We start from the raw sequence: 15720 nt of genomic DNA, 5'->3' as shown, positions 1-15720 counted from the left end.
GGTCGTCTAACTCCTTTAGACGCAGTCTAAAGGAAAATATAGTTAAACAATGACGTCTAACTCCTTTAGATGTTGTCTAAAGGGAAGTGTAGTTAGATGATCACGTCTAACTCCTTTAGACGGGGACGTCTAACTCTTTTAGACGCTGTCTAAATGGAAGCGTAGTTAGACGAGGACGTCTAAATCTTTTAGACGCTGTCTGAAGGGAAGAGTAGTTAGACGAGGACGTCTAACTCATTTAGACGCTGTCTAAATGACACTGTCTAAATGGAAGCGTAGTTAGACGAGGAAGTCTAACTCCTTTAGACGCTGTCTGAAAGGAAGAGTAGTTAGACGAGGACGTCTAACTCATTTAGACGCTGTCTAAATGGAAGCGTAGTTAGACGAGGACGTCTAACTCCTTTGGACGATGTCTAAAGGGACGCGTAGTTAGACGAGGTCGTCTAACTTCTTTAGATGATGTCTAAAGGGAAACGTAGTTAGACGAGGTAGTCTAACTCCTTTAGACACAGTCTAAAGGGAAGCGCAGTTAGACGATGTAGTCTAACTCCTTTAGATGTTGTCTAAAGGGAAGCGTAGTTAGACGATGACGTCTAACTCCTTTAGACGGGGACGTCTAACTCTTTTAGACGCTGTCTAAATGGAAGCGTAGTTAGACGAGGACGTCTAACTCTTTTAGACGCTGTCTGAAGGGAAGAGTAGTTAGACGAGGACGTCTAACTCATTTAGACGCTGTCTAAATGGAAGCGTAGTTAGACGAGGACGTCTAACTCCTTTAGACGATGTCTAAAGGGATGCGTAGTTAGACGAGGTCGTCTAACTTCTTTAGACGATGTCTAAAGGGAAACGTAGTTAGACGAGATAGTCTAACTCCTTTAGACACAGTCTAAAGGGAAGTGCAGTTAGACGAGGTCGTCTAACTCCTTTAGACGCGGTCTAAAGGGAAGCGCAGTTAGACGAGATTGTCTAACTCCTTTAGATGCGGTCCAAAGGGAAGCACAGTTAGACGAGGACGTCTAACTCCTTTAGACGCAGTCTAAAAAAGAACGCCTGTTGCCTCGCTTTAGCAGTTGTCTGAAGGACGCATCCGTCTAACCACGATCTCTCAACTTTCTACTCCACTTTCTTCTGAGAAGTCTGACAAGCCAGCTAATTCCATCAAATGAATGAATGCCACGTACACTGATATCTCTCAAATATATATTCCCATTACAAGACAAGATCAGAGGATATTCAGCGCACTACCTGTTCGGTACGGCCACGATCTAAATACTCAGAGTCTGATGTACTATCGTACTATAGGTGGCCGTCCAACGGACACATGCCACACGTCCATAAAGAATATTCGACCGTTGGTATACTTCAACCATAAATAGAAGCTCAATGACAACGGTCGAACCACATATCGAAATTCACATCAACGAACAAACGAACAACTGCTTAATACACACGAAAATCTCTTACTGTCTATTTGTCTAGCTGTGATCATATTATAATTGCATATTGTCTTCTTTGTGAGAAATCTCAGTATTGTAAGTTGAATAGAGGTTGTTTTGTTCAACAGAGAGTTAGCTAGGTTAGTGAGTTGTAACTGATTCAAAGTTTTTAGTGAATATCCTTCCGATTGTGGAATAAGGGGGTGACGTAGGAGTTTTATCTCCGAACATCCATAAAACTCCTTGTGTTCTTTACTTTCTGACATTTGCATTCGATTGTCTAAAGCTTCAAATCCAACAGACAATTCCGCACTTGAATCCATTTCAAGAGTTTGGAAGATTTGCGAGGAATAGAAATAGATACTAATCCCTCACATGATTATTATCGAATCGTTTATCGTAAGTTGTTCACAATAGTCACACCCTAGTCTCTACTGTTAATACCGATCTTAATAAAACTATAATGTATGAACTGTTTTTTTAAAAGTGAACTATAATGTCTAAACTTTAATATTATTTTTAAAATTGAAGTGTAATGTCTGATAAACTAAACTTAATGTATGAACTGTAATGTATTTTTTTTTGAAAATTAAAGAAGAACTAGCATGACAACCTAGAACCTCAGGGAGGATGAGAATATCCACCTCATATTACCGCTAGGCTAGAAGAGGAAATTGAAATGTAAATTCTTATAAAGTGAGGTGTAATATCTGATATACTTAAGTGTAATGTCTGATAAACTGAAGTAAAATTTCTAATACACTAAAGTGTAATGTCTGATACACTGAAATATAACGTCATATATACTGAATTATAATTTCTTTTACACTAAAATTAACGTTTTTTAAAACTCAACTAAATTGTATTTTAAACTGAAAATTAATTTCTTATATACCAAAAATGTAATTTCTTTTACACTGAAGTGTAATGTCTAATGAACTCAAATTTAATGTCTGATACACTGAAATATAATGTCTAAAACACTAAAGTGTAATGTCGTATATACTCAACTGTAATTTCTTTTACACTAAACATTAATGTTTTTTAAAACTTAAATAAATTATGTTTTAAAGCGAAAATTTAAATTCTTATATACCAAAAATGTAATTTCTTTTATACTGAAGTGTAATTTCTGATGAACTCAATTGTAATGTCTGATACACTAAAGTTTAATGTCTGATACACTGAATTGTAATGTCTGATGAACTGAAGTGTAATATCATATATATACTCAATTGTAATTTCTCTTACACTAAACATTAACGTTTTTAAAACTTAAATAAATTGTGTTTTAAATTGAAATTGAAATTGAAATTGAAATTCTTATGTACTAAAAATGTAATTTCTTTTATAATGAAGTGTAAGTGTAATGTCTGATGAACTCAAGTGTAAAATCTAATACAATAAAGTGTAATGTCTGATGAACTGAAGTGTAATGTATGATACTCTGTAGTGTAACATCATTTAAACTCAAGTGTAATGGGTGATAAACTTAACTGTAATGTCATTTAAACTGAAGTTTAAATTCTTATATACTAAAATGTAATTTCTTTTACACTAAACATTAATATTTTTTAAAACACCACTAAATTGTCATTTAAACTGAAATTTAAATTCTTATATACTGAAATGTAATTTCTTTTACACTAAAGTGTAATGTCTACTGAACTCAAATGTGTAATGTCTAATACACTAAAGTATAATGTCTTGATACACTTAAGTGTAATGTCATTTAAACTCATGTGTAATTTTTGAATATGGGATCCATGAATCTCTTCAACTTGCTTGACACCGAGCTTCAAATGCATCTCGATGAACTTGTTTCTCCCTAAAACCTTTGTTAGGATATCAGTTAACTGACCATCAGTGCAAACATAATCAATGTCCATCTTTCTTGATTCAATGCACTCTCAGATGTAATGAAACTTTGTGTCAATGTGTTTACTCCTCTCATAATGAACTGGATTCTTGTAGAGAGCAATGAATGACTTTTTTATCAACCAATAATTTTAATTTCAAATCCTTATACCTAACTAGCTCACCGATAAGACGACTAAGCTAGACACCTTGACATGCCGCTATCGCCGCTGCGATGTACTCGACCTTGCATAAAGATAAATCAACGATCTTTTACTTATGCAAAGTCCAAGTCAAAATGCTACTTTCGATAAAGAAAACTATCCCGGAGGTGCTTTTGTGGTCATCAACATCGCCAATGAGATCACTATCGCTTTAGCCTACTAATGTAGCTTCACCTCCTCCAGACTTATAACAACACCCATAATCCAACGTACCTTGTACGTATTGAAGTATCTTCTTGATCGCAACCTAATGTTGAGAACTTGGCGCCTCCATGTATTGACTAACTATTCCCACAACATGAGCAATATCAGGCCGCATGTTTACTAGGTAGCAAAGACTACCGATTACGTTCCGATACCTTGTTGCATCCATATACGTACTCCCGTCATTGTTGTTGAGACGGAGTCAATGCTCCATTGGACTGCGACACATGCTATAGTTACACATGCCACCTTTATTTAAAATCTTCGCAACATATTCCTTTTGACGAAGAGTAGTTAGACGATGTAGTCTAACTCTTTTAGATGTTGTCTAAAGAGAAACATAGTTAGACGAGGTAGTCTAACTCCTTTAGACGCGGTCTAAAGGGAAACGTAGTTAAACGAGGTCGTCTAACTCCTTTAGACGCAGTCTAAGGGGAAACATAGTTAGACAAGGACGTCTAACTCCTTTAGATGTTGTTTAAAGGTAAGTGTAGTTAGACGATGACGTCTAACTCCTTTAGACGGGGACGTCTAACTCTTTTAGACGCTGTCTAAATGGAAGCGTAGTTAGACAAGGACGTCTAACTCTTTTAGACGCTGTCTGAAGGGAAGAGTAGTTAGACGAGGACGTCTAACTCATTTAGACGCTGTCTAAATGGAAGCGTAGTTAGACGAGGACGTTTATCTCCTTTAGACGATGTCTAAAGGGACGCGTAGTTAGACGAGGTCGTCTAACTCTTTTAGACGCTGTCTGAAGGGAAGAGTAGTTAGACGAGGACGTCTAACTCTTTTAGACGCTGTCTAAATGGAAGCGTAGTTAGACGAGGACGTCTAACTCTTTTAGACACTGTCTGAAGGGAAGAGTAGTTAGACGAGGACGTCTAACTCATTTAGACGCTGTCTAAATGGAAGCGTAGTTAGACGAGGACGTCTAACTCCTTTAGACGATGTCTAAAGGGACGCGTAGTTAGACGAGGTCGTCTAACTCTTTTAGACGCTGTCTGAAGGGAAGAGTAGTTAGACGAGGACGTCTAACTCTTTTAGACGCTGTCTAAATGGAAGCGTAGTTAGACGAGGACGTCTAACTCTTTTAGACGCTGTCTGAAGGGAAGAGTAGTTAGACGAGGACATCTAACTCATTTAGACGCTGTCTAAATAGAAGCGTAGTTAGACGAGGACGTCTAACTCCTTTAGACGATGTCTAAAGGGATGCGTAGTTAGACGAGGTCGTCTAACTTCTTTAGACGATGTCTAAAGGGAAACGTAGTTAGACGAGGTAGTCTAACTCCTTTAGACACACTCTAAAGGGAAGTGCAGTTAGACGAGGTCGTCTAACTCCTTTAGACGCGGTCTAAAGGGAAGCGCAGTTAGACGAGATTGTCTAACTCCTTTAGATGCGGTCCAAAGGGAAGCACAGTTAGACGAGGACGTCTAACTCCTTTAGACGCAGTCTAAAAAAGAACGCCTGTTGCCTCGCTTTAGCAGTTGTCTGAAGGACGCATCCGTCTAACCACGATCTCTCAACTTTCTACTCCACTTTCTTCTGAGAAGTCTGACAAGCCAGCTAATTCCATCAAATGAATGAATGCCACGTACACTGATATCTCTCAAATATATATTCCCATTACAAGACAAGATCAGAGGATATTCAGCGCACTACCTGTTCGGTACGGCCACGATCTAAATACTCAGAGTCTAATGTACTATCGTACTATAGGTGGCCGTCCAACGGACACATGCCACACGTCCATAAAGAATATTCGACCGTTGGTATACTTCAACCATAAATAGAAGCTCAATGACAACGGTCGAACCACTGATCGAAATTCACATCAACGAACAAACAAACAACTGCTTAATACACACGAAAATCTCTTACTGTCTATTTGTCTAGCTGTGATCATATTATAATTGCATATTGTCTTCTTTGTGAGAAATCTCAGTATTGTAAGTTGAATAGAGGTTGTTTTGTTCAACAGAGAGTTAGCTAGGTTAGTGAGTTATAACTGATTCAAAGTTTTTAGTGAATATCCTTCCGATTGTGGAAGAAAGGGGTGACGTAGGAGTTTTATCTCCGAACATCCATAAAACTCCTTGTGTTCTTTACTTTCTGACATTTGCATTCGATTGTCTAAAGCTTCAAATCCAACAGACAATTCCGCACTTGAATCCATTTCAAGAGTTTGGAAGATTTGCGAGGAATAGAAATAGATACTAATCCCTCACATGATTATTATCGAATCGTTTATCGTAAGTTGTTCACAATAGTCACACCCTAGTCTCTACTGTTAATACCGATCTTAATAAAACTATAATGTATGAACTGTTTTTTTAAAAGTGAACTATAATGTCTAAACTTTAATATTATTTTTAAAATTGAAGTGTAATGTCTGATAAACTAAACTTAATGTATGAACTGTAATGTATTTTTTTTTGAAAATTAAAGAAGAACTAACATGACAACCTAGAACCTCAGGGAGGATGAGAATATCCACCTCATATTACCGCTAGGCTAGAAGAGGAAATTGAAATGTAAATTCTTATAAAGTGAGGTGTAATATCTGATATACTTAAGTGTAATGTCTGATAAACTGAAGTAAAATTTCTAATACACTAAAGTGTAATGTCTGATACACTGAAATATAACGTCATATATACTGAATTATAATTTCTTTTACACTAAAATTAACGTTTTTTAAAACTCAACTAAATTGTATTTTAAACTGAAAATTAATTTCTTATATACCAAAAATGTAATTTCTTTTACACTGAAGTGTAATGTCTAATGAACTCAAATTTAATGTCTGATACACTGAAATATAATGTCTAAAACACTAAAGTGTAATGTCGTATATACTCAACTGTAATTTCTTTTACACTAAACATTAATGTTTTTTAAAACTTAAATAAATTATGTTTTAAAGCGAAAATTTAAATTCTTATATACCAAAAATGTAATTTCTTTTATACTGAAGTGTAATTTCTGATGAACTCAATTGTAATGTCTGATACACTAAAGTTTAATGTCTGATACACTGAATTGTAATGTCTGATGAACTGAAGTGTAATATCATATATATACTCAATTGTAATTTCTCTTACACTAAACATTAACGTTTTTAAAACTTAAATAAATTGTGTTTTAAATTGAAATTGAAATTGAAATTGAAATTCTTATGTACTAAAAATGTAATTTCTCTTATAATGAAGTGTAAGTGTAATGTCTGATGAACTCAAGTGTAAAATCTAATACAATAAAGTGTAATGTCTGATGAACTGAAGTGTAATGTATGATACTCTGTAGTGTAACATCATTTAAACTCAAGTGTAATGGGTGATAAACTTAACTGTAATGTCATTTAAACTGAAGTTTAAATTCTTATATACTAAAATGTAATTTCTTTTACACTAAACATTAATATTTTTTAAAACACCACTAAATTGTCATTTAAACTGAAATTTAAATTCTTATATACTGAAATGTAATTTCTTTTACACTAAAGTGTAATGTCTACTGAACTCAAATGTGTAATGTCTAATACACTAAAGTATAATGTCTTGATACACTTAAGTGTAATGTCATTTAAACTCATGTGTAATTTTTGAACATGGGATCCATGAATCTCTTCAACTTGCTTGACACCGAGCTTCAAATGCATCTCGATGAACTTGTTTCTCCCTAAAACCTTTGTTAGGATATCAGTTAACTGACCATCAGTGCAAACATAATCAATGTCCATCTTTCTTGCTTCAATGCACTCTCAGATGTATTGAAACTTTGTGTCAATGTGTTTACTCCTCTCATAATGAACTGGATTCTTGTAGAGAGCAATGAATGACTTTTTTATCAACCAATAATTTTAATTTCAAATCCTTATGCCTAACTAGCTCACCGATAAGACGACTAAGCTAGACACCTTGACATGCCGCTATCGCCGCTGCGATGTACTCGACCTTGCATAAAGATAAATCAACGATCTTTTACTTATGCAAAGTCCAAGTCAAAATGCTACTTTCGATAAAGAAAACTATCCCGGAGGTGCTTTTGTGGTCATCAACATCGCCAATGAGATCACTATCGCTTTAGCCTACTAATGTAGCTTCACCTCCTCCAGACTTATAACAACACCCATAATCCAACGTACCTTGTACGTATTGAAGTATCTTCTTGATCGCAACCTAATGTTGAGAACTTGGCGCCTCCATGTATTGACTAACTATTCCCACAACATGAGCAATATCAGGCCGCATGTTTACTAGGTAGCAAAGACTACCGATTACGTTCTGATACCTTGTTGCATCCATATACGTACTCCCGTCATTGTTGTTGAGACGGAGTCAATGCTCCATTGGACTGCGACACAGGCTATAGTTACACATGCCACCTTTATTTAAAATCTTCGCAACATATTCCTTTTGACGAAGAGTAGTTAGACGATGTAGTCTAACTCTTTTAGATGTTGTCTAAAGAGAAACATAGTTAGACGAGGTAGTCTAACTCCTTTAGACGCGGTCTAAAGGGAAACGTAGTTAGACGAGGTCGTCTAACTCCTTTAGACGCAGTCTAAGGGGAAACATAGTTAGACAAGGACGTCTAACTCCTTTAGATGTTGTCTAAAGGGAAGTGTAGTTAGACGATGACGTCTAACTCCTTTAGACGGGGACGTCTAACTCTTTTAGACGCTGTCTAAATGGAAGCGTAGTTAGACGAGGACGTCTAACTCTTTTAGACGCTGTCTGAAGGGAAGAGTAGTTAGACGAGGACGTCTAACTCATTTAGACGCTGTCTAAATGGAAGCGTAGTTAGACGAGGACGTCTATCTCCTTTAGACGATGTCTAAAGGGACGCGTAGTTAGATGAGGTCGTCTAACTCTTTTAGACGCTGTCTGAAGGGAAGAGTAGTTAGACGAGGACGTCTAACTCTTTTAGACGCAGTCTAAATGGAAGCGTAGTTAGACGAGGACGTCTAACTCTTTTAGACGCTGTCTGAAGGGAAGAGTAGTTAGACGAGGACGTCTAACTCATTTAGACGCTGTCTAAATGGAAGCGTAGTTAGACGAGGACGTCTCACTCCTTTAGACGGTGTCTAAAGGGACGCGTAGTTAGACGAGGTCGTCTAACTCTTTTAGACGCTGTCTGAAGGGAAGAGTAGTTAGACGAGGACGTCTAACTCTTTTAGACGCTGTCTAAATGGAAGCGTAGTTAGACGAGGACGTCTAACTCTTTTAGACGCTGTCTGAAGGGAAGAGTAGTTAGACGAGGACGTCTAACTCATTTAGACGCTGTCTAAATAGAAGCGTAGTTAGACGAGGACGTCTAACTCCTTTAGACGATGTCTAAAGGGATGCGTAGTTAGACGAGGTCGTCTAACTTCTTTAGACGATGTCTAAAGGGAAACGTAGTTAGACGAGGTAGTCTAACTCCTTTAGACACAATCTAAAGGGAAGTGCAGTTAGACGAGGTCGTCTAACTCCTTTAGACGCGGTCTAAAGGGAAGCGCAGTTAGACGAGATTGTCTAACTCCTTTAGATGCGGTCCAAAGGGAAGCACAGTTAGACGAGGACGTCTAACTCCTTTAGACGCAGTCTAAAAAAGAACGCCTGTTGCCTCGCTTTAGCAGTTGTCTGAAGGACGCATCCGTCTAACCACGATCTCTCAACTTTCTACTCCACTTTCTTCTGAGAAGTCTGACAAGCCAGCTAATTCCATCAAATGAATGAATGCCACGTACACTGATATCTCTCAAATATATATTCCCATTACAAGACAAGATCAGAGGATATTTAGCGCACTACCTGTTCGGTACGGCCACGATCTAAATACTCAGAGTCTGATATACTATCGTACTATAGGTGGCCGTCCAACGGACACATGCCACACGTCCATAAAGAATATTCGACCGTTGGTATACTTCAACCATAAATAGAAGCTCAATGACAACGGTCGAACCACTAATTGAAATTCACACCAACGAACAAACGAACAACTGCTTAATACACACGAAAATCTCTTATTGTCTATTTGTCTAGCTGTGATCATATTATAATTGCATATTGTCTTCTTTGTGAGAAATCTCAGTATTGTAATTTGAATAGAGGTTGTTCTGTTCAACAGAGAGTTAGATAGGTCAGTGAGTTGTAACTAATTCAAAGTTTTTAGTGAATATCCATCCGATTGTGGAAGAAGGGGGCAACGTAGGAGTTTTATCTCCGAACATCCATAAAACTCCTTGTGTTCTTTACTTTCTGACATTTGCATTCGATTGTCTAAAGCTTCAAATCCAACAGACAGTTCCGCACTTGAATCCATTTCAAGAGTTTGGAAGATTTGCGAGGAATAGAAACAGATACTAATCCCTCACATGATTATTATCGAATCGTTTATCGTAAGTTGTTCACAATAGTCACACCCTAGTCTCTACTGTTAATACCGATCCTAATAAAACTATAATGTATGAACTGTTTTTTTTAAAGTGAACTATAATGTCTAAACTTTAATATTATTTTTAAAATTGAAGTGTAATGTCTGATAAACTAAACTTAATGTATGAACTGTAATATATTTTTTTTGAAAATTAAAGAAGAACTAGCATGACAACTTAGAACCTCAGGGAGGCTGAGAATATCCACCTCATATTACCGCTAGGCTAGAAGAGGAAATTGAAATGTAAATTCTTATAAAGTGAGGTGTAATGTTTGATATACTTAAGTGTAATGTCTGATAAACTGAAGTAAAATTTCTAATACACTAAAGTGTAATGTCTGATACACTGAAATATAACGTCATATATACTGAATTATAATTTCTTTTACACTAAAATTAACGTTTTTTAAAAATCAACTAAACTGTATTTTAAACTGAAAATTAATTTCTTATATACCAAAAATGTAATTTCTTTTACACTGAAGTGTAATGTCTAATGAACTCAAATTTAATGTCTGATACACTGAAATATAATGTCTAAAACACTAAAGTGTAATGTCGTATATACTCAACTTTAATTTCTTTTACACTAAACATTAATGTTTTGTAAAACTTAAATAAATTGTGTTTTAAAGCGAAAATTTAAATTCTTATATACCAAAAATGTAATTTCTTTTATACTGAAGTGTAATTTCTGATGAACTCAATTGTAATGTCTGATACACTAAAGTTTAATGTCTGATACACTAAATTGTAATGTCTGATGAACTGAAGTGTAATATCATATATATACTCAATTGTAATTTCTCTTACACTAAACATTAACGTTTTTAAAACTTAAATAAATTGTGTTTTAAATTGAAATTGAAATTGAAATTCTTATGTACTAAAAATGTAATTTCTTTTATAATGAAGTGTAAGTGTAATGACTGATGAACTCAAGTGTAAAATCTAATACAATAAAGTGTAATGTCTGATGAACTGAAGTGTAATGTATGATACTCTGTAGTGTAACATCATTTAAACTCAAGTGTAATGGGTGATAAACTTAACTGTAATGTTATTTAAACTGAAGTTTAAATTCTTATATACTAAAATGTAATTTCTTTTACACTAAACATTAATGTTTTTTAAAACACCACTAAATTGTCATTTAAACTGAAATTTAAATTCTTATATACTGAAATGTAATTTATTTTACACTAAAGTGTAATGTCTACTGAACTCAAATGTGTAATGTCTAATACACTAAAGTGTAATGTCTTGATACACTTAAATGTAATGTCATTTAAACTCAGGTGTAATTTTTGAACATGGGATCCATGAAGCTCTTCAACTTGCTTGACACCGAGCTTCAAATGCATCTCGATGAACTTGTTTCTCCCTAACACCTTTGTTAGGATATCAGTTAACTGACCATCAGTGCCAACATAATCAATGTCCATCTTACTTGCTTCAATGCACTCTCAGATGTAATGAAACTTTTTGTCAATGTGTTTACTCCTCTCATAATGAACTGGATTCTTGCAGAGAGCAATGAATGACTTTTTTATCAACCAATAATTTTAATTTCAAATCCTTATACCTAACTAGTTCACCGATAAGACGACTAAGCTAGACACCTTGACATGCCGCTATCGCCGCTACGATGTACTCGACCTTGCATAAAGATAAATCAACGATCTTTTACTTATGCAAAGTCCAAGTCAAAATGCTACTTTCGATAAAGAAAACTATCCCGGAGGTGCTTTGTGGTCATCAACATCGCCAATGAGATCACTATCGCTTTAGCCTACTAATGTAGCTTCACCTCCTCCCGACTTATAACAACACCCATAATCCAACGTACCTTGTACGTATTGAAGTATCTTCTTGATCGCAACCTAATGTTGAGAACTTGGCGCCTCCATGTATTGACTAACTATTCCCACAACATGAGCAATATCAGGCCGCATGTTTACTAGGTAGCAAAGACTACCGATTACGTTCCGATACCTTGTTGCATCCATATATGTACTCCCGTCATTCTTGTTGAGACGGAGTCAATGCTCCATTGGACTGCGACACAGGCTATAGTTACACATGCCACCTTTATTTAAAATCTTCGCAACATATTCCTTTTGACACAATGTAATTTCACCATCGTCTTGACGTACTTCGATCCTCAAATAGTAACTTAGAAGACCGAGGTCACTCATTTTAAACATTTCATGTATCTATGTCTTGAACTTGATGATGTATTGTACACTTGTGCCGTAATAATCAAGTCATCCACATAGACACCCACCAACAAGAAATATTGAGCATCACCTCTTCTATAGACGACATGCTCGTGCAGGTTTCTTGTGCTTGTTGGAGCTTGTATAATGCTTTACACAGTTTAAGAACTTTACGTTCATTCTTGGAATCGATGAACCCAAGTGGTTGTTCTACATAGACCTCCTTTGCGAGATCACAATTCAAGAATGCTAACTTCACGTCCACGTGTTGTACTTGCCACTTGCTTTGTGCAGAGAGTGCGAGTAACAAATGTTGGTTTCCATTCTTTCTACTAGAGCAAAAATTTCCTCAAAATCCACACCTTGTCACTACGCATATCCTTTTGCGATGAGTCTCGCATTGTGCTTCACGATGTTGTCATCGGGGTCTTTTATAACTCTGAACACCCATTTCAGTCCGATGGCTCGATGACTAGTTGGAAGTGACACAAGCTCCCATGTCTTGTTCTCAAAAATCGACTTCATCTCTTCCTCCATGGCATCCTTCCAATACACATTAACAAGTTCATTGTCCACGCTTTTAAGCTCCTCAACAACCAAAATACAAAGTCCAAATACTTTGACATTAACGACCTCATTAGTAGGATTGTAGATGTCTTCAACCCATCAGTAATGTCGAGGTTCTAAGTCGGTGTTATGGGCATCATCATGTGTTTACGGTGTGGCCCACTAGTTTTGGCTCAGACTAGGCATAAACGTTTGTGGTTCTAGTTCCTATGCACTAGGTTCAGATTTCGAAACATTGATCTTTATGGGGTAGGCCACATTGAATATAACTAGTGTTATTTACATCTTTGTGCTATCGACTATCTCCAAATTCTAGACACAATGTTCCTAAAAAACAACGTCTCTAGTCACGTATAACCTCTTCCCTACTAGATCATACACCCGATAGGCTTTCGCTCCATCTTCGTAGCCCACTAGTACCCCCGACATCGAGAAATACACAATCTTGTGAATGCCTAGACCGAGATTCTTCACATGTACTATACAGCCGAAAGTCCTCAAATGGTGTACGTTAGGCTTCCTCATGTTCTAAGCCTCATAAGACGTCATGCCTTCAACACTCCTTGTCGGTGCGCGGTTTCGGAGATATACCACCATCTTTATTGCCTCTCCCTAGAACATACCTGGTATTTTCATTGACTTCATAAGATAATGTACCATCTCTACTACTATCTGGTTACGCCTCTCTACAATGCCATTTTGTTGTGGTGTGTAGGAAGTCGTAGTGTTGTGCTTAATGTTGTTCTCCTCGCAAAATTCTATGAATGCATCAGAATTGAACTCACCTCCTTTGTCAAATCAGAATGCGATCAATTTGCACTCGCGTTCTGCCTCTACTACTACTTTGATCTTCTAGAAGTAGCGCAATGCTTCATCCTTCGTTTTGAGGACCTCAAGACACATATATCGACTAAAGTCATCGACTAAAATAAAAATACCGTTTCCTACCTTCGGTTGCTGGTGTGATCAGGCCACATAGATTGATGTGAACTAACTCTAGCAGGTGTTGTGCTCGATATGTATTGGTTTGTGGATACGAAGTCCTTTGTTGTTTTAAGAGCATACAACCAACACAGAACTTCTCCACGTGCTCAATTTTTGGAATACCATGTACTAACCCCTTGAGCGAAAGATTTCAAAGAGCACTGAAATGAAAATGAGCGAAGCGTGCATGCCACAACAACGCAATATCATCCTTTTGAGCCAATAGACTTACTGATGCTGTGAGATTCAGTTTTAATGTGTAAAGTCGGTTCTGTGTTTGTTGAACCCGAGCGAGTATTTTGTGTGAGTGATTAGAGATGAAAAGTTTCCCATTTTCGATAACGATCTTGTAGCCATTTTCGTCAAGTTGACAAATTGAGGAGATTATTATTTAGGCTTGGGATATAGAACACATTAGATATAATTCGATGGTCGCTAGTGACATATTAAATCATCACCATGCCTTTTCCGCATATATTTACTACAAAATTGTTGTCGAACCATACTTTACCCTTTATAGTTTCCTCAAGCGTTGTGAACACCTTCTTGTCACCCATCATGTGACTACTAGCTCTGGTGTCTAGGTACCACACACCGTTATTGGTATCCTTGGGTATAACCTTTTCTTCATTTAAAAATACCTCTTGTACGTCGTCAGCGACTGATGTCGTGGTACAGATCTATGCCATTAGTAGCATCGGACCCTCATCTTCCTCAAAATATGCTTCTACGAGATTCACTTTCTCTTGCTGCTCCCTCAGTTTGTCTTACGACACTCGGCTCAATGACCAGAGACGCCATAGTACTTACAACTTCCCTTTTTTCGTTCACTATTTTCACCTTTTTCTTATTGCCGCTATTGAATGAGCCTCTGCCTTACTCACGTTATCGTTTCCGAGACTGCCACTCCTCTTTTGTGAGTAGTAATCGCTCACTAGAAAATCTAACATCATCGAGTTTTCCACGCTCCTCTACGACTAGGAGCCGACCTGTGAGTTCCTTAATGGATAACGTTTTCAGGTCGACGAGTGACTCAATCACCATAGCCATATGCTTGTATGTACACGACACTCTACGAAGGAATTTGAGCAATGCCTTATGCTCAGACACTAGATTGCCCAACACCTCGAGCTTGTTGACGATCACCGCAAGTCGAATGCCTAAAGCCTCCACCCCCTCACTGTCTTTAAATGTGAGGTTTTCAAACTCCGTTTGTCGTGTTTGCACTTTGGCTTCTCAAACATGTTCAACTCCGGCCCGCATGATATTAGTGTGTCCCATGCTTCCTTGGTCGTCTTTTTGCTTCCAAGGATTTGAATCAAATCTAGTGGCACTACCTACAGAAGTAACAACATAGCCCTTCGATCTTCACGAAGACCTCCCAGGCCATTTTCAACGACATCCCACAAATCTTGCGCTTGTAGATGTACCTTTATTATGATCACCCAATTCGCGTAGTTAGTATTCCTGAGAGGCGTGAAGTGCATCATCCTTTCGTTCTCCAGCCTTTGTTCATTACCTCTTTTCCTTTTCTTGCCAATGCTAAAACAGATCGAACACCGTTCAACTCTAATGCCATTTGTATTTGCAAAAAAGAAAAGTATAGTGAAAAGAGAATATTTTTTAATTGTCTTTTATTAAGCTCTAGGCATAGTTTATTTATACTTACAATATTGAATTGAAAATGAAATAAATAGCATAAAGAAATCCAATCTAATCAAATAAAGTAAAATAAGGGAATGTTCTTAGCATATTCCCAAAATATGCTTTAGCATATTTTCTAAGATAAAATCTTTGAGTTGATA

General features: G+C 36.9%; 1 protein-coding gene across 1 annotated transcript; it reads right to left on the bottom strand.

Moving 5' to 3' along the window:
- Positions 1-12733: 12733 nt before the first annotated feature.
- LOC124923156 lies at positions 12734-15494 on the bottom strand. The gene is made up of 5 exons (XM_047463550.1): positions 15435-15494; positions 15143-15252; positions 14851-15095; positions 13555-13689; positions 12734-13020 (listed from the first exon to the last, which is right to left on the bottom strand). The coding sequence occupies exons 1-5, from the start codon at positions 15492-15494 to the stop codon at positions 12734-12736; spliced, it is 837 nt and encodes a 278-aa protein (XP_047319506.1).
- Positions 15495-15720: the final 226 nt, after the last annotated feature.

The sequence above is a fragment of the Impatiens glandulifera genome, chromosome 1 (assembly GCF_907164915.1).
Source record: "Impatiens glandulifera chromosome 1, dImpGla2.1, whole genome shotgun sequence".
Taxonomy (NCBI): Eukaryota; Viridiplantae; Streptophyta; class Magnoliopsida; order Ericales; family Balsaminaceae; genus Impatiens; species Impatiens glandulifera.
This window is presented reverse-complemented; position numbering and strand designations above follow the sequence as displayed.

Bases quoted from the DNA above. Each gene is read 5' to 3' on its own strand.
- LOC124923156 (XM_047463550.1), bottom strand. From the start codon at position 15,494: ATGGCATTAGAGTTGAACGGTGTTCGATCTGTTTTAGCATTGGCAAGA. The intron at 15,096-15,142 runs GTGCAAACACGA...ATTTAAAGACAG, and splicing joins AACATGTTTGAGAAGCCAAA to TGAGGGGGTGGAGGCTTTAG. The intron at 13,021-13,554 runs GTATGTTCTAGG...GATGGGTTGAAG, and splicing joins GAAGTCAATGAAAATACCAG to ACATCTACAATCCTACTAAT.